Raw genomic sequence first — 23,694 nt, 5'->3', positions numbered from 1 at the left:
CATGAAAAGATAAACTTTATAAAATGCTTAATTATATACTGCATAAAAATTGATAAATAAAATATTTTTTCTTTTATTTTCTATTTATAATTTTTTTTTGAAAGGTTGTTTTAAACCAATAAATACACATAACATTAACTGCACAATAAATTAAAGTACATAGTTAAATGTTTCGTGCAAATTGATAAGTTAATGATAATTTATTTTTTAATTTTTACTTTTATTTGTTGATTTTTATAAATATTTATTATTAAATAGGTAAAAAATATTTGGGTTCACAGCTTTTTTATAGTTTGTTGGCTTTACTCCCACAACAAAGCAATGGGATGAGACAAGATGAAATAAAAGTAAACTCTTGTAATGTCAAATTTCTTTTGACCAATTGGATTTTATATACTTGTGCTACTAATCATATATTCATTTTTGTCATTTGCAATGATAATCTTTTTAATAAGGGCAAGTGTTTTATCTTGAATATAATTACGAGAATGAACCCAAAAATTATTCTCAAGGTATTAAATATGATTTTTGGAATACAGTTATACAATTATGTAAAATGAGCTCGATACACTAGAAAGGAACCAAACATGAAAAATAGTTGAGTAGCCTCCAAACAAGAAATAAATTTACTATAAATGGGTATATGAAATTAAATATAAACTAGATAGAATCGTGGATAGATATAAGGCTAAACTTGTTGCTCAATGATACATTAAAGTTGCTCAAAACCGGTACTTGTTCTACCAACTTATATAGATAATGCTTTTTTCTATAAAAATTTGAATAATAAAGTATACATGATTGTACTTAAAAGGGTTATTACTACAAAATCAAACTAAATATGTCTTCTCAAATGATCTCTTTATGCCTTAAAACAGTCTAGTAAAAAATGATTTTCAATGTTATCTACAATATTTTTCAATGTTATCTATAACATTATAATCCAGGGGATACAAACAAAGTCTTGCTAATTACACTTTATATATGAAATCTATTAATTCTAGTTTCACAATATTTCTAATATAAGTTGATAATATGATACTAATAGGAAATGAATTAAATGAGATCAAGGTACTCAAACAATCTTTACACTAAATTTGCTAGATCTTCAAAAAAAAATATAGTCTTGTCTCAAAGGAAATATACATAAGAACCCTTATATGAGTTAAGATTACTAGATTGTAAGCATGCTAAGACTCCGATAGATAGCTCTCTTAAACTTAGGAAGGATAATGAAAATGCACTACAAGATATAGCATCTTATCAAAGACTTATTAGTAGATTACTATACATCACCATCACTAGGCTCAATATTGCATACTCCATACAACAACTGTGTCAATTCCTTTTAATCCCAATTGACATTCATCAACAAGTTGCAAACCGAATCTAATTTTATATTTTTTATCTTAAGATACGTTAGTGATTAGGTTGAGAACATTAATTAACAGTGATTAGATTGTTTGTTCAAATATCATAAAATCTATACCAGGTTATTGTGTTTAACTAGGTAACTCCTTATTTCTTGGAGAACTAAAAAGCAAATAACAATTGCAATTTAATGGTTACTTTATCTTCTCTTAGACTTCAACATCACTTCATCTCAATCACTTCATCTCAACTTATTTCCTAATAACAATTCACATTGCTCAAAATCTTTCATTCCATAAAAAAATAAAATATGTTGAGCTAGGTTATCATATTGTTTGAGACAAATTCAAAGCTAGACCTATTCATCTTCTATCCTTATCCATAGAAATACAACTTGCAAAATTTTTTTACCAAAGTACTCTACACATCATTCTTCTTCAACCTTCAACCCATGCTTGAAATGCATAGTATCCATTCATCAGCTTGCAAGGAACTAACACACAGTATTGGTTGTTAATTTGTTAAATTAGTTAATTTTTATTTTTTAGTTGATATATATTAGTAACAATGATTGTAAAGTTATATAAATAATTTAAAGCAAATGTATCAATTTGTTTTGAATTCAATATGGGTTCTTTGTTCACTCAAATTCTCGTTCTCTCTTTTTATAAACTTGTTAAATATGAATTCATTATAATATATTTCATATTTAATAGAAAAATAATGTTTGTTGTATTTGTATTCATTAGGATATAATTTTTTAGGTATTTATATTATAATTATATTTATTATCATTTTTAAAAAAATATATAACAACAATAAAATAATTCATTTTATGTTACTTATATTTAAAATTCAACTGTTATCCCTTTACTTTTATTTAAATTAATTATTTTTAAAAAAAATTTAATTTTATAAAATATTATGTTATTATTTAATTATTGTATAGTTAACTTTTTTATTACTAAAATTCTTTATTAAAATTATAAGTGATTAATATACTGTATTAAATTTAATTAAAAATTAAACAAATGAAAGAGTTCAATTAATTATATGAAGTATTTTATAATCTTTTTCAATTTAATTATATTTAATATTGTTTTTTATTATGATTTTTTATTATAATTTAATAAATAATAAATTTATGATTTGTTAAAACATATTTTTTATATTAATTTTTTTAATTAAATTTAAACAAAATAATTTAATAAAAATTATAAACAAACTCATACACTAATCTTAATTGATCGTTTACTTCATCTGTTAACTTGTTTTTTTATAGTTTATTGCTTTAGTGTGTGTTTTGTTCTACTTTGTAATATATATCATGGATCTGCATTCGGTCTAGAGTGTAGCATTTAAAAGTTAAACATAAATCTTCTTTGAACACATATCTTGACATATTATTAGGTTTTTTTTTTTCATGTCCTTTGATGGAAAATTAATTTAAATATGGTGTTTTTGTTAATTATATATAGAAATATAGAATTTTTGGCATAATTATGCATATATGGTCTTTTCAAAAAATGTCAATGACAAATTTGGTAGTAGAATATGTGGTGCAATGCTAGTCAAGTTGAAGTCTGGCTTGGAATTTCTTCCAAATAGAGAAAAATTTACAAGTCCAACATGATTAATCTCTAATATTGAAAGTATATATAAGACTAATTAAAACTTATTGTAAAGGAATTTATCATAATAATCGGTCACAAAAACTCATATAATTGATTGAAACGTGTTCTGTAAATTTTAATTAGTTTTATACATACTTCCAATGTTAGAAGTTAATCAGAACACGTTTCAATTGTAAGTCTTTATAACTGATTAGTTTATGATACATTTTTTTAGAAATAAGTTCTAATTAGTTTTATACTTAATTTCAATGTTGTAAGTTTAAAAAATAGCTTTGACATATTTATCAACTCTAAAATTTATAATAAAAATAAAGAAAAGTCACATTAACAGGTCCTTGAAAAATTGTTAATAATGATATCTTTTTAAAAATCTCATTTTATTTGATTATAAGTTTCATATTTTAATTAGGATTTTGTTAACTTTAACCCTTAAAGTTGAGTTTAAATATTCACAAATAAAAAATTTTATAAAAAAAAAATAATTATTATATTAAAATTATAAAAATATAATAAATACTTTTTTTAATAATTTTTTACTATTATTAACTGTTTATCTTTAACTCTGAACAAAACAAAATTTGTTTGATTATTATTACGAACTTTTTTCATATAAAAAAAAATCAGCATGTTTAGTTTGATATGAAATTAAAATAAAAATATTTCTCAAAAAGTCTTCAAATGAAAAAAAGAAAAAACACTGCACAATAATTACTAATTTCTTTACATGAAGAAAAGAATATAGAACTTATTCAATTATTGTTGAAATTTTCTAATTTCACCCCATAATAACTCAAGCTAAAAGAATTTACATTAACAAACTTTTAACTGATTTATCAAATAATCACTTAAACTGTTTAGCTGTTGACCCAAGAAAGAAGGACTGTTTATCAAATATTTCCCCTTAGTTATCTGTTTGTCACAGAAACATTTGAACAGCTTATTGGCTTCGCAAACGCCAAAATAAGCACACCACACGTCCATTTGTACAACAAAAGTAGTTATTTATTATTCACATTATATAACCCTTAAAGAAACTAAATACTTATCAAACTATTAGCCAATCAAATTCTGTTAACCTGTCAACTTATTTCACCTCTCATAAATCATATCGATTATATTTTAGAAACATTCTTTTTTTGGGAAATGAAACTGTCACAAAATACTTTTATAAAGTATTTTTAACTGTAAAATTTTTTATATTGTTAATTAATTAAAAATACGTAAATATAACTTTTAAATAATTATTATAAAAATTAAAAATATCAATAATATAATAATTTATAATTAAATAAATTCTCTGATTTGCTTATAACAATATTTTAACTTTAATTACATATATTAAGAAAGGCTATTAAAAGTAATTAATATATTAGCTTTTAAAAATTAATTACAATATTTTAAATTTACTTTTAATTAAAGTTAAGTTTTATTATTATATTAATTATTAAGAAGTTAAAAAAATAACAATAAATATGTAAACAAATAAATTATTATTAAAATTTTATAAAAATCTTATATTAAATATTAACAAAAATATGAAATATTCTTATAAAAAAAAATCGAAGCAGTAACAGTTTAAGAAACCTACCTTTTCAATTTCAAATCTTGTTAAGTTAATCCAGGTTCCCTATCTGATTTTCATTAATTTCTGAAAAAAGGAAAAAGTTAAAGACAACATAATTGACCAACGTTGGGGGGGTTGTTGGCGTTATTTTTTTACTGTGACACACATGGTTTCCATTCTGAGAACGTTGTCGACAATAACATCATCCATATTACCCAGAGCATCTATCTCCAAATTCATGGCTTCTTCTACAAACGTCAACATTGGAGGATCTCAGAGGCTCTTGGCCTTAGCACAGCACCTTCGCCAGTACAAGCCACCTCCTTTCCCTGAAGATATTGTGGAGCAAAGCATTGAAGAAATTGGTAACAAGGTTGTTTCCCTAGTGGGTTTTCCAGAATCAGCCACCCCAATTGCTCAAAACCCAGAAAAATTCAGACCCACAAAAGCTGCGGTTTTGATCTGCCTCTTCGAAGGGGATGATGGGGATCTAAGGGTCATACTCACTAAGCGATCCTCTAGGCTTTCTACTCACTCGGGTTAGTCCAGTGTAGGAGAATATGTATCAATTGTGTTTCAAGTTTCTCTTTTCTAATTTAAAATCTAAAAAATGTTTTTTTTTTTTAATAATTGCAGTTTGGACCCTGTGAAAATTAACAGGGGTGTTTTGTGTGTGTTTCATGGGTTGTTTTTGCAGGTGAAGTGGCCTTGCCTGGTGGGAAAGCTGAGGAGGGGGATAAGGATGATGGGGACACTGCAAAAAGAGAGGCAAAGGAGGAAATTGGGTTGGACCCAGAACTTGTCAATGTTGTTACTGTTCTTGAACCGTTCTTGTCTAAGGTATGTGTTATATTTGATGCTTCAGAAGATGAAGTAATTGGTATAGCTTTAGATGGATCTCTTCCCTGACCTGCTTGTGGCTGAAAGCAAAATAGAGTGTTCTGCAATTATGTGTTATTTGTAATTTTGCTGTAAAACTTGTAGATTTATAAAGATGGTTGATTAATGAAACAATTTTGTGCTGGAAGGTGCTGGTTTTGGGTGGTGAACCTCAACTTGTCTACTTTATTTTTTAAGCATCCTTTAAGTGAAACTCAAATTATGACTTCCTGTATTATCATAAAGGGGATTTGCTCATTGCACGCTATGAGAGAAGTGGCCATTAGATAATGTGTGCTGTGAGAACATGAGAGACGGAGGGTAATGATTCATGATTTTGAAAATCAATTAAAAGAATTTCATTTTATAATTTTACGGGTGTATTTCTTGTAAATTTTGAATAATCTCAGATTCACTATCTACAGAATTGAAATGCAGTTGAGGTACTTAGTATATTGTTAATTAATTGTGATTGTTGTCTTGGATGATAATTGATTTGTTAACTGTACATATCTGTATAACATAATGTGGTAATCCAAAGGTATGAGTTGCATCCTATTTCTTGTTTTTAGGGATTTCTATCTGACGAGGACAAACTAAATAGGTTTCCTCACTGTCCATATGTGATTATTTATGGATATAAAAACTAAGAAATTTTACATTGAATGATTCGATTTGGCCTTTGTTCCCAATTGAAGAAAATCGCCAAAATATAGATAGCCATGTATCATTGCCGGTCATTGAACTGGGTAAAGATTTTCAATGGTTCACAGCCACTAAACAAATGAAAAACAAAATGGCAGAGGGCTCTTTATTGTCTTCTTATTCTTTAACATTTAGAGGATGCTTTGATAAGTAAAAGAATTTTCCACATATAAACTAACAATAGAAATTGTTAGTGTTAAGGATTGCCCATTAGAGTGACACTAAACATTTGTGACAATAACAGCATTACTAGATGTTTAGAAGTTTGAGTAATATAATAATATCTTCATTCATTGATTCTCCTTGTCAAACATTGCATGGAAATAAGTTCTAAATAGCAATAACTGATACATGATGAATGAATCAATTTGAGGAAATGATGGACATAATCGCCACAGATTCAAAACTGTACACATAATTAAAACATAAAAACTCTAGCCGTGCATATCTTCTCATTTTTATTGATGGCATTGATGTTTAGATTCCCAGATGTTAGATAGTTTGGGCACTTTTTTGTCAGTATATTTCTCATCTGCTTCATATTATAATTGAAAGAGGAAATTTTACCAGTACATTTGACCTATCACTGTTTCATTTGTAGCACCTGCTAAGAGTAGTTCCAGTTATTGGCATACTTCATGACAAGAAGGCATTCAAACCTGTTCTGAATCCTGCTGAAGTGGAGGCAGTATTTGATGCACCTTTGGAAATGTTTCTCAAGGTTCATACTCAATTCTATGTTTACCACGTTTCCTTCGTTCTTTATATTCATCTAGAGGGTGTCTGACTTCGTAGGATGAAAATCGGAGTCAGGAGGAGAGAGAGTGGATGGGAGAGAAGTATTTGATACATCACTTCGACTACAATGTTGAGCATAAAAGATACCTCATATGGGGTTTAACGGCTGGGATCTTGATTAGAGCAGCATCAGTTGTGTACCAACAACCACCAGCTTTCATGGAACAGAATCCTAAATTCAAGGTTCCACAGGTTGTATCCAACGATACTGTCATGCGTTGAGTTCAATGTTCAGTGTACTTTGTCCGTGACATTTGTTATTCACGGTGCAAAAATATTCATAAATAGAATCCATAGCAACTGTTTATAGAAAAAGGTACTGTCCCATCACTAGAATTCATATTCCTGCTCACCGATTGCCATCATAAAGTTGATAGAGTTGCGGACATTGCATTTGTTAAAAGAGTGCCAACGAGTCGTAGAAGCATTTGCTGACTAGTAACTTGTTTTACCTCAGTTCTTTAGGTCAGTTTGGCCTTTGTCCTCCCAAAAATATTTCATGGGTGGCAGGGCCCTATCAAAAAATATGTTTGGTCTTTTAATGTGTTTTCTTTGATTTGTTTGGTAGTTAGTTTAACTTAAATGATTCAAGAGTGTTTGACCAAAATAAAATGGTTCAAGAGTGGAAACACGTGGCATTTGCCATCCTAAAATTAAGCACTGATGTTGCTAGGTTAGTGTTGGAAGGCCTACTTGAATACAGGAGTTTATTTTGTGACTTATTTGTTGAACAGATTTGTCTCTACAACTCTAGTCATCTTATATGATGCTGTCAGCAAATTTTGGGAAAGGAAAATGAAAATGACAAATATGTCGAGACTTGTTGATATGCACCATATGCGGTGATACAGCCGTGGATTCGTGTAGGCACATATGCGAAAAATAGTTTTACTCTGGTTTGTATTATATATTTTAGATGTGTGGAGAAAGTTCATACTAAGAGGTTATCATTTTACCGAAATACTAATTGTTTTTTCAGAGCTAATAAAGGACTAAATGTCATTTGAGAAACATCTTTTTTATTTTATAGGCTTCTCAAGCATATGCCATTTCCCTTTATAACGATTTCGATTTGGAAATTTAGGGTAGTACCCCGCTCTTACTTTGTAAAGTTGCAGATTCAGAAGAAAATATAGAAAGATCCTCACACCGTATAACGCAATAGGCCTGAAGTTTCAATCTTGCTCATGTTATTGGAAGATGACCATAGAAAAGGTGAAAATGTAATAAGGAAAAGTGGTAACAAATTGAATAAACACTAGATATGTTCAGCTGAATACCTCATAAAATTTCTCAATGACAAGTAAACCTGAGTCTATGGATTCCAAGGGATCCTTTCGAAGACGGTGTCTTAGGCAGTTAGGGATGACAGTAGCAATATCCTCTGCACTTACCTTGTCTCTCCCCTTGAGGGAAGCAAGAGCTTTTGCAGCTCTGTTGGTTACTATGTCTCCTCTCAATCCATCCACATTCAACTCTGCACAAACCTTGGAGGTTTTTACCTTGAGATCATGATCAATTTGAACAGAAGAAAGATAACTCCTTGCTGAGGCAATTTGTTGCCGGAGCTTTTTCTGCTCTGCCTTGTAAGAATCTCGGAACTCCTTTGGGTTCTTGTCAAAACGAGCTCTCTCCTCCACAATCTTAACTCTAAGCTCGGCATCCCTTACAGTTCCTACTTGAGCATGCATTCCAAACCTGTCCAGCAGCTGTGGCCTGAGTTCCCCTTCTTCAGGGTTGCCTGAACCAATTAAGATAAACCTAGCAGGATGTGAGATTGAAATACCCTCTCTCTCCACTGTGTTCCAACCTGATGCAGCAGAATCCAACAAGACATCAACTAAGTGATCATCCAAAAGATTAACTTCATCAACATATAGAATTCCCCTATTAGCTTTAGCCAGTAGGCCAGGCTCAAATGCCTTTACACCGTCAGTGAGGGCCTTTTCAATGTCAATTGTACCACAGACTCGATCTTCCGTAGCTCCCAATGGCAAATCCACCATGTTAATTTTGGCGAATACAACCTGAAGTTGTTCTCCTTTCGACACCCGCTCTCTCACTTCAATACCCATGAATTCTGGATCTTCTGGATCTGAATTATATGGGTCACCAGCAACAACCTTGATTTCAGGAAGCAAATCAACCAATGACCTAACAGTTGTAGATTTCCCTGTTCCTCTATCGCCCATGATCATTACACCTCCAATCTTGGGATCAATCACATTTAGGAGAAGGCAAAGCTTCATCTCGTCCTGTCCAACTATAGCAGAAAATGGGTACACCGGCCTTTGGCTTTCTTCAAAAGCAATCTTCTGAGTCTGGATTAAATTTACATAGTTAAGAAGTTATCAAGACAGAAAACAAAAATTGCAAAGGAGCAACTTTAATCTCACTAAGGTTAAGAATGACACGAGCAAAAATGGCAAGGTGAAAAACAGTTGAGTAAAAACCTGACAGGGTTTTAAGGTATTTGCACGCTACAATATAAGCCCTAGCCTTTTTTGTCATTTGACATTTCATCCCTATCAAATCAAACATCAAATGTGTACGCTTAATAGAAACTGATATACAAAATATCTCTCTATATATGGACCAAAAATTACATCAAAAGTTCAATCAATGCTTTGCTGAAATCATTGCAGATGTTCAATGACCCATAAAACATGAATCTTTCTCCAACAAAACCTAGAGTGCAACAAAAGTCCACTTTGCACCCATTCTACGTGAAAACTCAACGCAAAAGCCAGTATTATAGTAGCTTTTAATTTCCCTGATTGAAGAATGCCCTGAAAAATTATGGCAAAGGTAAAAAACACTGCAATAAATTCTGACTTCAAAACTGAAATATCCCTTACCTACCTGTTCTGCAGAGTTAACTTCAGTGGCAACACTCGCAACTGGGAACCGATACCTTCCCTTGACGCCATGAAATCCACAAAACTTGCGCCCAAATATTTGCCCTGCAAAGCCATAAACAAACATTCAATAGCACTGAAAACAGTGACACAGTGCTGGCAACCCCCCAAATTCCATTTCGGTTTAAAACACCCAAAGACCAGATATGAAATTCTCGCAAACCCACCAAAAACAAAGTTTCCGATGAGGGTTAAAAGAAAAAGCGAACTTTGGGAGACTATATACCTGTGGTTAGAGAGAGAGGGTGAAAGGAAGGGGAAGAAGAGTGGTATCGTGAAGGGAGGAAGGTAATTGAAGAAGTGCTGAACATGGACGCCATTATTTGTATGCAGCTTCTTCCTTTGTGCTGTCGCGCTTTTTACTCACATACACAGTCCAGCACTCAGATTGGTAAGTGAGGCACTGAGGCTAAGGATAAGAAGAAAGAAGAATAAAGAAAGATTTGATCCATATCACTATTTCAGTCGTATCTCTTTCTCGTCTCTCCTTTTAATCATTACCCATTGTTTAGCTTTTGTTAAAGTTTATAAAGATGGTATGCACCGTTTGCGAAAACATTTAAAAAAAAAAAAAACCCTAAATTCTCTTATTTATTATACCTATAATTTTTTATTATTATATTAAAAATATTTATATTTTTAAAATAATAAACATATACATTTTTATTTAATACATACTTATAAAAGTAGAAGAATTATTAAAAAAATCTCTTTATAAAAAAAAATTGCAGAAAAATATAATAAAGTTTAAGAAAAACTAGGTTGCTACTATTAAAAAAATGGACTCCTATACTCTTGCTAGCTAGCAATGTTTGATTATTTTTAAGGACTATATTTGATTGTTCAGTTTATTGGTTGAGACGTTTATTAACTATGGGTAAGAACAATCTTCTTGTCCTTGTCCCTTTATTTAAGTATTAATTTTTAAAAATAAATTACCAAAATATAACTTTTTTAAAACTATTTTTTTTTATTTTTTCTGTCACGTGTCATAAATTTTATTATTTCAGTTAGTAAAATTTTAATTTTTTATTTTAAAAATAAATTTTATTATTAAAACACTCGTAAGATATTAACATGTGTCAACTTATTTTTAGTTTCATAACTATTATAGTAAAATATAAAATTTGTATTAATAAAAGTTAGTTTCAGTGGTAAATAATTTGGTATTTCTCAAACAAAGTCTTGTATTCGAGTTTTTCTATATGCAAAAAAATTTTAATAATAAATTCACTCATCTAGATTTTTTAATATATTATAATATGGATAAATTATTATCTTCATCCCTTAAATATTCAAGTATAATGTTTTAATTTTTTAAAAGGAAAAAATTTATATAATTTCATGCTCCCAATTTTGTCAAAAGTAAAAGAAAATTCCTAGAGGTTAAATATATTTTGCCCCTCAAAATATAACAAATTCAAACAAAGAATAATTTTTAAAATATAAAATAAAAAATATATTTAAATCAAATCCTAATTTTGATATTCAGCTGAAGATATTTTACATGATAAAATAAATAAAATGATGACACTTTGTACTATTAATAATTAAATTGGTATAAAAATATTTAAAGGAGTTATACTTTTTCAAATATGAAATTAATAGAAGGCAAACGTCAATGATTAAATTATTAGTTTTGTTAACTCCGGTTATTAAGATTAAGTTTAAAGATTTAAAAGTAGTACATCTTTAGTTTTAAAAAAACATCTGCTACACTTTTGTATTAAAGTAATAATTATTCTTAAAAAATAATATTTTAGACGTTTTAATTCAATTTTAAATATTGAAATTAATGAAATCATAAAATTAATATTTTGTTTGTTTTGCAGTGAGAAGTGCTGATATCATAAAATGAGTTTTTATTCACAATTTTTTATTTAAAAAGTAACAAATATTAAAATAGATGGTTATGATGGAATCTGGATTGAAGATCCCACTGCAGACGATCCATGAAAACTCTGTTGAAATGTCTCGTGATTCCCGTAACGTGACTTTCAAAACGCGAAGACAAACAAACTAATGCGGTGACTAACAGTAACACTAATATTTTAGTTGGAGGCAAACCTTTACATAATAAAAAGATTATATTGTACTAACGTAAAAGTAAGCCTAAAAGCACTCTTTGTTTGCCCTTTATTCTAATACTAACAAATGCTCTTAAAACATTGATTAAGGAATTAAAAATAAAAAATACTAATAAATATAACAATGCACTTACTTTTATAACTTTTATTAATTAATACATATTAACATAATTTTTAATTAAAAAATATAATTTCTTAATTAATGAGTACCTTTTGTTGATAAAATCCTTAAAAATTTGCGAGAATAAGTGATAGTTAAATCAAATTTTTATGAATCATGCATTTCTAACAAGTTAATTACAAAACATTAAATAAATAATATTAATATAATAATACTAACACAAGTAATGGCAAATTTATTTAAATAATGTTAATTTAAAAACAAATTCTTAATATAAGTATCTTTAGAGATAAATTATCTGTCTGGTATTAATTTTGGTCAGATCAGTATCTATGTCGCATATGCATGTTAGATAGTAATTTTTTTTGTTAATTTTTTAATACACTATCATTTGAGGTAATCAATACTAGTTTAAATGTGAACACGTGGTCGAGAGAGAAGAAGTATCGCCAAAACAAGAGATGATCTGGACAGGTGTATCGGCCGGTTCCATACGATAAAGCATGAGTGACTGACATGTGGCAACGATAGCTGTATCGCTGGTCAAATTGCGTTTGCGTTGTCGGTTGTAGAGTACGATACAAATACAACACTTACACGTGTAAAAACTGCTGGTTATTAACCAGATTGCATTATTTATCCACGAGTTGATCTATCTCTATATATATCGCACTGTGTGAAATGGCCGCAACGTGAAGCTAGAAAATTTTTGCAGAGCTGAAGGTTGAGAGGTTAGTTAAATTTGTGAATTTATGTTATTTATTTATTATGATTTTTAATTATATTTGGGTTGAGAAAAATATAATATTTTATATTTATTATTTATATGAAATTGAATTTTTTTAATGAGTAGTTAAAATAAAATCGTATTAGTGTGATGAAGAAAAATTTTATTAAGAAAAAAAATGATAAATAGTATGTTATTATGTATTAATAATTAAAATTTTTGTAGATGTTATTTAAAAAATTACAAAAGTGTGAGAATAAATATAAAAAAAGATAATAAAATTAATTTTAAATAAAACTGTTATAAAAATTTTGGCTGATTTGAGTAAAAATTTATTAACTATATAAATAAAACTTGGCATATAAAGTTATGTCTAATAAAATTTATAAGCTGGTGTGATAGGTTACGTTGGTTTTAATATATAAAATTTAAACAATTTAATAATGCATATAAAGTTGTTGTTTAATTTACGTTGATATTTAAATATAATATACTAAATGTATTGTGTTAAAAAATTGAAGAAAAAAATATAAAATATATGTTAATGCATTATTATTTAATCTTGTATGGGTAGGGTCCTAATTAGGTACATATAGTAAGAATTATATTACTCTATTTATTTTATAAAATTATTAATTTTGATTGATTAATTTGTTTTATGTAAATTTAATTTGTTAATGCAGGATAAATGATTTTGTGATAATAGTATATTAGAATGGTCGAATATTCTCAAGTAACGAGAGTGTTATCTTTAAAAGAAATAATAAAATGATTAAAATTGAACGTGAAATAAGTTTTGAAATATTGAAAGGAAAAATTCATAAAAAATTGAAATTTTTTACTAATCAAGTTATATCTAGATTGATTTCACTATTTTTAGTAGAACCAAGTAGAACCAATTGGTAGACAATACACGATGATAGTTATATGTAATGATGAAGATATTGATTGTATATTAAGTATTTCTTTACAACAAAATCAGATAATTGCAATTGAAGTATATGCAGATATTGCTTCCGGTAAAAGTTCTTGTATTCGATCAAAATGTGTGCTTTTAAATGTTTCAATTTTATGTGACATTACAAGTGATGATGATGAACCTCCATTTGAATTAGGTATAGTAATGTTTTTGGTTTGATGAAAAATAAGATTTAATTTGTTATAACTATCTTTACATAACAACAAATTTTATGCTTATGTAGAAAGTGAACATGAGGATGAGAAAGTTGATGACAACAAAAATGAATGAAAATTCTCAACAGATAGTTCTTCTGATACATAGAGGATGAATTTAATTTGATATTGAATAGTCATGAAAATGCACAACATGGAGGTAGGACTGGTTTTATAATTTAATTTATATATTTCATGAATAAACTATATTAACTTCAAGGTTTGGTTGTAATGTAGGCGTGATTGAAACTCCTTTTTAGAATTCAAGTCTACATTATACTCATATTAATTGGGAATATGCTGATCAAGAAATGGACAATTTAGATGTTCATATAGATGAAACATGGAAGGAGGATAATGCATTATATGTTGGCCAAGTATTTGAGTCTAAAGATGATGTAAAAATGACTATTAAACATTTTGTAATGAGAACACATCAAGGCTATTTTGTAGTGAAATCAAAACCAACAAACTTGCATGTAAAATGTCCAAATCATACAAGTGGATGTCCTTAGAGAGTTAGAGCAACATTGAACAAAATTTATAACAGGTGAAAAATCACAAGATGTGATAATGATGTCTTTAGACTACAAAAAAACTTAATTCAAACTTTATTAGCTTTTGTGTTCTTGATAAGTTTTACTAAACTAATTATCATTGTTTAGGGTTTATCTTGTAAAATTTATTCAAGAACGTTACTAATATTGATATTCTTAATTATTTTGTAGATATAGTAAAAGAACAACCATAGGTGCCAATCACATTAATTCAAGAAAGAATTAATGGTTAATTTAATTATCAAGTTTCTTACAAGAAAGTATGAAAGACAAAACAAAAAGGTATTGTAAGGGTTTTTGATGATTAGGATGAATCGTATACTACATTACCAAGATGGTTAGAATACATGCAATTTATGATCTTGGGTTTGTTTATAAGATTGAAGCGTTATGGTGCATTCTTCAAGTGATATATGAAAGGTGTGTGTGTCTCAGGCCTCAATCTTTCAACTAATGCGATGATTAAATGCCTATCCAATGGAAAGTTGGCAAGCTGTGCCACTCCAGTAAAGCCAACCATCTTTAAATGTGATAGAATCTTCGCGGGAATAACATCTAACTTAGCTAATATAAACTGACACTTCCTAATCTTCATCATGAGATGCTCTCGACCATCCCAAATATGTTCAGACACATGTATACTTTGAAATTGCAACAATGATGAATTCTCTGACCCTGGATTAATCACTAGACCTTATGAAAAAGATAAAGTCATCTAATAATTTGAAATAAAATGTTAATATTATTAACATATTAAACATGACAATCAATTAATAAAATTAATAATTAAACGATTTAAATACACTACAACAAATTTAGTCAATCAAGTTACATAATAATTGTAAATATACATAATAATCATAATAATTGTTTATAATATTATAATTACATATTCATACTTAATATTATTTTAATTTTATATTTATACTTATTAACATTACAAATATAGTTACTACAAATTAGCATTCATATTAAAAATTCTTTTTATTTGCATACAAATTTTATTATAGCCGTACTACTTTAATATTTATGTATGATAATATAATTATTAACTTATATAAATTATTTGTTCAATATTTCTATTAAACCTTTTACCTTTAATATACCAAAATTCAATTAATGTTATTTAATTTAATTCTTACTTTATTACATTTATTTATTTTATGTGATATTATAAAGTTCTTTCGTAACAAATAATTAATATTAATATATTTTTCTATCCATTTTATAAATTTATTTCCTTATATATTATTATATTATAGAAGTCAAGCTCAAAAGTTTTACAAAAAAATAAGTATAATTATAATTTTACGTAATTACATTTTTTAATAAATTTATCAATATAAATTCTATTTGACTCTATAATAACCTAAAATTGAATTTTTTAACGTATTATAAATATAATTCTAACAAGTTATGTTTTTTTTTTCTATCTGTAATAAATTTTTTAAGTAAATATTACTTTTAACAATATTACAATTTTATTATTTTAGATCTTTCTATATTTCATTTCAATTATTTTTTAAATTTCCTCTACATATTGTCATTAAAAATTAATTTATTTTTAAATTTTATTATTTAAATTTTATTATTTCTAATTTATTGGTAACAAGTTTTAAATTACTGATTACTATTTTTTGAATTTCTTTACCTAAACTTTTGTTTCACTCTACTCAAAATTATTCTACATTTAAACATTTTTTATTATATTATATTTTTAATACCTTTAATTTACCCTCTAATTAATGTTAACAATAATAAAATTTATTACAAATTTTATTTAATTTTTAATATTTTATTATGCTTTTTTATATTTTTTAATTTCACTAATTATCTATTTTTTTTATCTCAACCAACTTAATATATTATTATACTGTAATTATACACTACTGTAATTTAAATTTACTATTTTATAAAACACTCAACCAAATTTTTATTTTATTCACAATTACAAAAAAAAAATTTCATCTAGTTTTACTAACCTTACAAAATTTTTTACACAAAATTTACCATTTTTAAAGTTAACGCACTTAAACCTAAACATATTACAAATTTTACAAACATGTCATTATTGCTAAACTTCAGATTAAATATAACAATTAATTAGCAAAAAAAATATATAACAATAATTAATCAACTTCTAAATCTATTTTTTAACTACAAAAATTAATTCAAATATTACATTTTCAATTATTTTTACATAAAATTACGGAAAATATATATAAACACTTAAATAAATCATAAAAAATTATATATAAATTTTTTATTCATTCCTAACCTCTTTGTTACCGATTGTAAATGGGTTCCACTTCTATACTCTCTGACACCGGCAGCTGTAAAAATAGAAAACATAACAAACTGTTATTTTTTTCTAAATAAAATAAATATTTTTTTTTCATAAAAGTATTTTTACCTTTCGATTCCGCACAAAATAACACTGCCAAAATCAAAGCATGGTTTCCAAATATTTAACACCAATAATGCATAAAATGCTTCACACCGGCGTTAATGGAAGATAGTGCAGGAGCGGAATAAGAAGCCATTTTGCGGCATCCCTTTCGACAATGCCACATGTCCTCATCACAATAAATATCGCCACATATGCTTCGATAGCGTAGTCGAGAAAGCAGAGTCGACACTGCATTGGATTTAAACACGTGTCCTAATTCTCCCTCCTAGCCGTTGATTTTAAAACGATATCCTCGATATTGAAACGATACAAATGGTCATCCGACACGTGGCGTTTATCGTCTTTATTTGTTTGATATTATAAAATTATTTATTTATATTTAATTTTTATCTAAATTATTTATTAAAAAAAATATTGTTATTGAACATGCACGTGCGATATAAATCAGACAGAGAATTTGTTTCCAAAGATACTTATATTAAAAATTTGTTTTTAAATTAACATTATTTAAATAAATTTGCCAACAAGTAAGAGACACTTCAAAACTCCTTCACTCATTAAGTTAAAAAACTCGGCTTCGTAACGAATTCAGTTTAGATTTGCCATGAAATATACTTCATCTAAGAGGGGTCAAATAGCAATTGGCTTCACGACACAAAAGAACAAAAAGCGTGTTTGAATGTACAATTTGATTAAATAATTTTTTAACAATAATTTATATTATAAATTCAACTATATATTTAAATAAAATAAATTAAAAATAACTTATTTTCATAAGTTATACAATACGATTGAATACACAATTTAATTATAACACTTATTCAACATAATTTTTTAAAAATGGATTTTAATTATAAAACTTACTAAAATAAGATATTAAAATAAAATAAAAGATACTTGCGAAAGTTATAACCTATTTTCATATACTGTTCATAAGTTTTACGAAACAAAAATGGATCCCTAAACTAGAGACAAGCTCAGCATAAGTCACAACTTCAGCAAAACCAGAAACAATTAATTATCAAGGTTCACAAACAGTTATAAACATAGAGAACCATACAAATGCTTCTTGCTAAACTCAAAAGGAAAGTTACGGAGATTCTGGCAACCAAGACGTCGTCCTCAATAAGCAGGTAATTCAACAACAGAATCTATATAGTTTTTTTCCTAAACTGTAAGACATGTATGGGTAGTTATGATTTGTCTTTTATGTTGTCACCAAAAGATACGCTAGGCCTTTCAGGTATTCAACAATCTCTGATCCACCAAGCTTTGAACTTCCAAATACTCTATCAACAAACGTGATTGGAACCTGTACACGTTTGAATCTTAAGTCAGCTATGAAGTGAAAATTAACAGGGTGATAAGTATTGAACAGGGTAATCATATTAAGAACTGTAAGCCATCCACTTCTCAGGTATTTGGGAAGGAGAAGGTGTAGCAAACACAAAAAGGAGGGGGAAAAAAGGCTAAACTGCTGAAGCACATTAAGTAAACACATCTTGTACCTAACAACTATTCAAATTTCACGCATAAGAGAAATGCATATATAGATTCAAATATTAAAGTTTAGAACATTACATTTTTTATCTAATCAAATGCATAAAAAGTTAAAAACTTCTTTGTAATGAACTGTGGAATAACAAATGCTGATTGCTTAAACATACAAAGCATATACATATATCATGATTATTCTCACCCATTACTGAATCAACTTTAAGATAAGCCCAAGGCCAACCAAAGCCACATGATTAGGGTGTATATATACATTTGGAAACACTTTTAGTTTGAGGATTCCCCAACAAATATGCGTAAGCTGCAGCCAATTATAACATACAGTTTTAAAAAGTGACATGTTTCATTGTTCAATTGACATGTTTACGAACAAAAAGTTAAAGTTATATATCAAAATAAATTATGCTAATTATATCAAGGGTCAAGACATGGACGAATGGCATGCACATAGTGTAAAGATCAATGCTATTACATACCTGAAAGCCAAGACCTAATAAAGTCAGCATAACAACCAGGTCAATATTAATCATAAAGTATCATGAATTAAGCAACTGTACCTCCTCAATATGATACCCTTTTCTGGATGCTCGTACTATCATCTCCATTTGAAAGACATATCCCTTACTAACACAGCAACTAATGATATCTTCAAGCACTGATTTCCTGTAAAGTCTACAAAGAACAACAATACATCACTCTCAAACCAGGCAACAGGGGAGCAACCAACTCTCACCAAACTACTAATAGTCTAATACCAATTCTCAAGCTTTATACCTAAAAGACCCTGTCAAATCTGAAACACCAGGCCATAATAGCGTTTGTGCAAGAACATTTGCTCCCCTGCTAGTTAGCTTGCGCATAAGATTCCATCCATGCACACCACCACCTTTAACATAACGAGTCCCTATAACTATATCAGCACTGGTTTCCAACTGCTTTCTGAAATACAAAAGGAAGGATTCATTAAAGTGTGGCAGGTAACAATAAAAAAAGAAAGAAATTATTAAAAACTTTACCTAATGAAGCTTGGCAAATATTTTGGCTGCACAAGAACTAAATAGATCAGACAAAGAGAAATAAATAAGACAAAAATAAAATTCTGCAAAATATAAATTCTCTAAGCTAAAAATATGACAAAGAGGTTCATCCAACTCTTAATTTTTTTATTCCCTTTCAAATTTACAGATGATTATATATGGCTGGAAACAGTTTTGTGGCTGATGAAAAAAATTGCATCAGGCTGTGTTATTTTGCATTTGAAAGTGTGAGAATCATGGTTGTATCCTAAAATAAACAGGCTCTTAATCGTACTTCATAAATGCAAACTATCATTGACAAGTGAACAGCATAACTTACATGGTGTGATAGATCAGCATCCATGATGACGACAAAATTTCCAGATGCATGCTTCATGCCATGAATATAAGCAGTTCCTGCAAATTAATTGTATCAAGGGCTAATTTATCAAAATCATTTAGTACAAGTATCAGGAACATACCTAAACCCAGTTTCCTAGGTCGTGCTCTTAGCAGCTGGAACCACAGGAATAAACATTGTTACTCTAAATGATATGAAGGGGGAAGAGATAAACCCCCCAGAAAATACGATGTATCAGGGATGACTAGTTGATCTATATGAAAATTCAATATGTATAAGTCACTGCTTACAATCCGATCTTCTCCATAAACCTGCTGTAGTTGTTTTACAACATCCTGAGTACCATCTGGACTCCCATCATCCACAACAATAATTTCAAAATCCACATCCCTGATTGAGCAACAAATATAAGCATTCATAAACATTATTAATCATATATAGAGATGGCATAGAAGAGATAGTTTTCTAAGATTTTCACAAGGTAAAAAACAAATTTCCTAACTAAATTCTCTCCCTTTATATTCCTCAAATTGTAAGATACCCACTGAGGACCCAGCTTATAAACTAAATCCATACTAATACAGAGAAAAAAACAACAAGAAGGGAGCAGATATAAATATAATTATGAGATTGAGAAATTACCGAAGGTGCTTGAAAATGAGGTAAACAATGAGACCAATGTTGAGACGCTCATTATAGGTTGGAACAATTATACTGTACTTGTTTTTTTGCTTCTGATGTTGCCCATCCATTCTAATCTGAACTCAAATCCACTCAATGCAGTGAGTTCAATGAACTACCACAGACGCACACACACAAACAGAAGGAAGCACATATAATGCAGCAAAGTATTGGACAATGTATTTCTAATATGATAGACCAAACAATAATATCAATTATCACTGTCTTATACATTGAAGCAAAACTCCACCAGGAATTATAGTTAAATATGAGCTTCCACGAATGTAATACAAAACAATCAACGTGTTATGCATAGAAAGTGAAATTTCTTTCAATATACTTATGCTGATCCAGTTTATATAATGTTTTGGAGAAGTATGATACAATTTTATGTTACATTAAGACATTGCTTTCTGATTTTCAGAAGCATAATATAAATGGTGAATACGATTGTAAACAGCAAAGAGTAAGAACCACTGAAGTATTCGCCACTAGTCACCACAATTGCAGCAACGGTTAGGGTTCAAACTTCAATGATTGAATCGTGAACAAGCAATAGGGGAATCCAAACGAAGTTACGAGAGTTCGTCGGATTAAGGATCACAGATAACAGGAGAATCAGAGAGATTTGGAATAGAATTCGAGAGAATCACAGAGCTTAGGGACGTGACTTAGACGGAGCAGAGATCCTCTCAAATTCATCGAAACGAAACAAAATTAGTAAAGACTCTTCTTATTCAGAAGATTCAACAACAACAGCTCACCCAAATGGATAAGCTGAGAAAGTGGTTTTGCCGATAACAAAATCTAACACTAACAGATTCTGTCAAATAACGCAGGATTATTGTGATTAAAGAAAAGTACAGCGCAAGTGGCAGAGATGAACTAACCTAACGACGCTAGAAAACAGAAGTGACGGAGAACAAACAATTCACGAGCAATGGCAGCTTCAGGCGAGGGCCAACGATCAGCTCCGAAATCAGAGACGCCAACCCATTGCTTCCTCTTTTTATTTATTTCTTTTACATTTTATAATGGGTTTAATTGTACCTTTAATTTATTTATTTATTTTAAATTATAAGTGACTTTGGTTATTTAAATATTTTAATTATTTATTATTTTTAAAATTAAATAATTTATAATTTTTATTGAATTTATTTTACTCAAAATCATTTCTCTACTTGTAAAATCATTTAATTTTAGTCTTTAAATTATAATTATACAATTTAATCTTTTATTTTTAATTATAATCACTTCTTTAGTTATCGATAAATATCTTTTAAGAATTTTGTTAACTAACATTCTTGAATTACTAAGATAAAAAAAAAGATAATTTTTTAATTAAAAATAACATTAAAATGTATTAAAATTACAACAAAAAACATATTAAGAATATTTTATTAAAAACTATTTTTTATTTCTTGATTAATGTCTTGAAATATTTGTTTATATTAATTTTTTAATATATATATATATATATATTAAAACAATAAATAATACTTTTTTATTAAAAATTATTCTATTTAACCTTCATAATATATTAAATTTTATAATTTTTAATAATTATTTTATTATATATTCTCTTATTAACATTAGAAAAATATTTTTTTATTATCATAAATTAGTAATGATAGTAGAATTGACTTTTGTTAACTAAATTCTTATTTTAGCTCATGAGATAATAAGTGTTTAATATTTAATTTTTAAAATTTTAAAAAATATCATATTAGCCTTTGACTTATATTTTTATAAGACATTTTAGCTCATATTTTTATTTTTAATTATTATCAATAAAAAATAATAAAATATTATGTGATATGTTTATTAAAAATTATTTTTTATTTCTTGATTAATTTCTTGAAATATTTGTCTGTATTAATTTTTTAATATATATATATTTAAAAACAATAAATAATAATTTTTTATTAAAAACTATTCTATTTAACTTTCATAATATATTAAATTTTATAATTTTTAATAATTATTTTATTATATATCTGCTTATTAACATTAGAAAAATATTTTTTTATTATCATAAATTAGTAATGATAGTAGAATTGATTTTTGCTGACTAAATTTTTATTTTAGCCCATAAGATAATAAATGTTCAACATTTAATTTTTAAAATTTTAAAAAATTATCACATTAGTCTTTAATTTCTATTTTTACAAGACATTTTAGCTCATATTTTTACTCTCAATTATTATCAATAGATAATAATAGAATATTGTGTCATATGTATCATTAATTATGTGATAAAAATATATCGTATATAATATGATATGTATTTTTATTTTATTTTAGTCTATAAAGTTATCATTTCTAAGCATTTTAGTCTCTAATTCTTAAAACCTTAGAGAACTAAAGACTAAATTGACTTAATAACTGAAAATTTTAGAGATTAAAATAAAATCAAAACATAATCATATGATATCGATTTTTATTACATAATTAACCATTCATGTTACTTAATATAACCTTAGAGAATAAAACGGAATAAAAATATATAATTTTTGTTACATAATTAATAAACATGTATAATGAGAAAATATTAAATAAGAATTGAAATAATGAATGAATAAACAATGGATAATATGGATTAATCTCTATATGTATACAATGAAGAAGAAGATTGCTATGCAAAAATAGCAACTATAGAGACATTAGAGGGGAGAAACAAAATACAACAGCACTTATTATACCTTGATAAATGCCATATTTTAATAGTTTTTAGTGTATATTTTGACACTTATTTTATTCTTTTTCAACATAGTTTGCACTTATATTTCTTGCAATTTATATTTTCATGCAATTAATTTCATGTCATTAAATTCAGCAATTTTAATTTTAATTTTTTCAAATAATAGAAGATATTTAATCCACTTTTCTTGTATAAATTTTCTTAAGGGTAAAGACTTGATAATGTGTTCACATTTATAACTTTATTATGTCTTCAAAACACTCTTCATATGCTTCATTTTGAAACTTTTTACCATTTCTTATTAATAGAAATGATTTTGGCTTATTTTACATTAATATTTTAATTTTGTATTTTCAGCTAATTTGACATTTGTATATTCTTCTGGTCATAATTTTTTCTATAGATATTATTTTTGACTAATTCTAGTTGGATTGGATTTTACATATCCAAAGGCTTCAAAATGCATATATGGTTTA

At 27.6% G+C, this 23,694-nt stretch overlaps 3 protein-coding genes across 3 annotated transcripts; 1 reads left to right on the top strand and 2 right to left on the bottom strand.

Moving 5' to 3' along the window:
• Window positions 1–4,688: 4,688 nt before the first annotated feature.
• LOC113858206 (nudix hydrolase 15, mitochondrial) lies at window positions 4,689–7,486 on the top strand. Its single transcript, XM_027490724.1, has 4 exons — window positions 4,689–5,108; window positions 5,267–5,409; window positions 6,755–6,874; window positions 6,949–7,486. The coding sequence occupies exons 1-4, from the start codon at window positions 4,736–4,738 to the stop codon at window positions 7,171–7,173; spliced, it is 861 nt and encodes a 286-aa protein (XP_027346525.1). The 5' UTR covers window positions 4,689–4,735; the 3' UTR covers window positions 7,174–7,486.
• Window positions 7,487–8,121: 635 nt separating this feature from the next.
• Window positions 8,122–10,353, bottom strand: LOC113857432 (magnesium-chelatase subunit ChlI, chloroplastic-like). Its single transcript, XM_027489319.1, has 3 exons — window positions 10,096–10,353; window positions 9,814–9,914; window positions 8,122–9,272 (listed from the first exon to the last, which is right to left on the bottom strand). The coding sequence occupies exons 1-3, from the start codon at window positions 10,187–10,189 to the stop codon at window positions 8,220–8,222; spliced, it is 1,248 nt and encodes a 415-aa protein (XP_027345120.1). The 5' UTR covers window positions 10,190–10,353; the 3' UTR covers window positions 8,122–8,219.
• Window positions 10,354–17,942: 7,589 nt separating this feature from the next.
• On the bottom strand, window positions 17,943–21,520 carry LOC113858753 (dolichol-phosphate mannosyltransferase subunit 1). The gene is made up of 9 exons (XM_027491501.1): window positions 21,408–21,520; window positions 20,479–20,594; window positions 20,127–20,226; window positions 19,958–19,991; window positions 19,816–19,892; window positions 19,476–19,501; window positions 19,234–19,398; window positions 19,017–19,131; window positions 17,943–18,256 (listed from the first exon to the last, which is right to left on the bottom strand). Exons 2-9 carry the CDS (start codon window positions 20,586–20,588, stop codon window positions 18,152–18,154), a joined length of 732 nt encoding a protein of 243 aa, XP_027347302.1. The 5' UTR covers window positions 20,589–20,594; window positions 21,408–21,520; the 3' UTR covers window positions 17,943–18,151.
• Window positions 21,521–23,694: the final 2,174 nt, after the last annotated feature.

This window comes from Abrus precatorius, unplaced genomic scaffold, assembly GCF_003935025.1.
Source record: "Abrus precatorius isolate BTA unplaced genomic scaffold, Abrus_2018 Scaffold2, whole genome shotgun sequence".
Taxonomy (NCBI): domain Eukaryota; kingdom Viridiplantae; phylum Streptophyta; class Magnoliopsida; order Fabales; family Fabaceae; genus Abrus; species Abrus precatorius.
The sequence above is the reverse complement of the archived record's forward strand: the minus strand, read 5'-3'. Positions and strand labels throughout refer to the sequence as shown.

Coding starts and splice junctions, on each gene's coding strand:
- LOC113857432 (XM_027489319.1), bottom strand. CDS start 10,189: ATGGCGTCCATGTTCAGCACTTCTTCAATTACCTTCCTCCCTTCACGA. Junction 9,915..10,095: donor CCCTCTCTCTCTAACCACAG/GTATATAGTCTC, acceptor ATGGCTTTGCAG/GGCAAATATTTGGGCGCAAG. Junction 9,273..9,813: donor AAGTTAACTCTGCAGAACAG/GTAGGTAAGGGA, acceptor AATTTAATCCAG/ACTCAGAAGATTGCTTTTGA.
- LOC113858206 (XM_027490724.1), top strand. CDS start 4,736: ATGGTTTCCATTCTGAGAACGTTGTCGACAATAACATCATCCATATTA. Junction 5,109..5,266: donor TAGGCTTTCTACTCACTCGG/GTTAGTCCAGTG, acceptor TTGTTTTTGCAG/GTGAAGTGGCCTTGCCTGGT. Junction 6,875..6,948: donor CTTTGGAAATGTTTCTCAAG/GTTCATACTCAA, acceptor CTGACTTCGTAG/GATGAAAATCGGAGTCAGGA.
- LOC113858753 (XM_027491501.1), bottom strand. CDS start 20,588: ATGGATGGGCAACATCAGAAGCAAAAAAACAAGTACAGTATAATTGTT. Junction 19,893..19,957: donor ACCTAGGAAACTGGGTTTAG/GTATGTTCCTGA, acceptor ATTAATTTGCAG/GAACTGCTTATATTCATGGC. Junction 19,132..19,233: donor GATTTGACAGGGTCTTTTAG/GTATAAAGCTTG, acceptor TGTTCTTTGTAG/ACTTTACAGGAAATCAGTGC.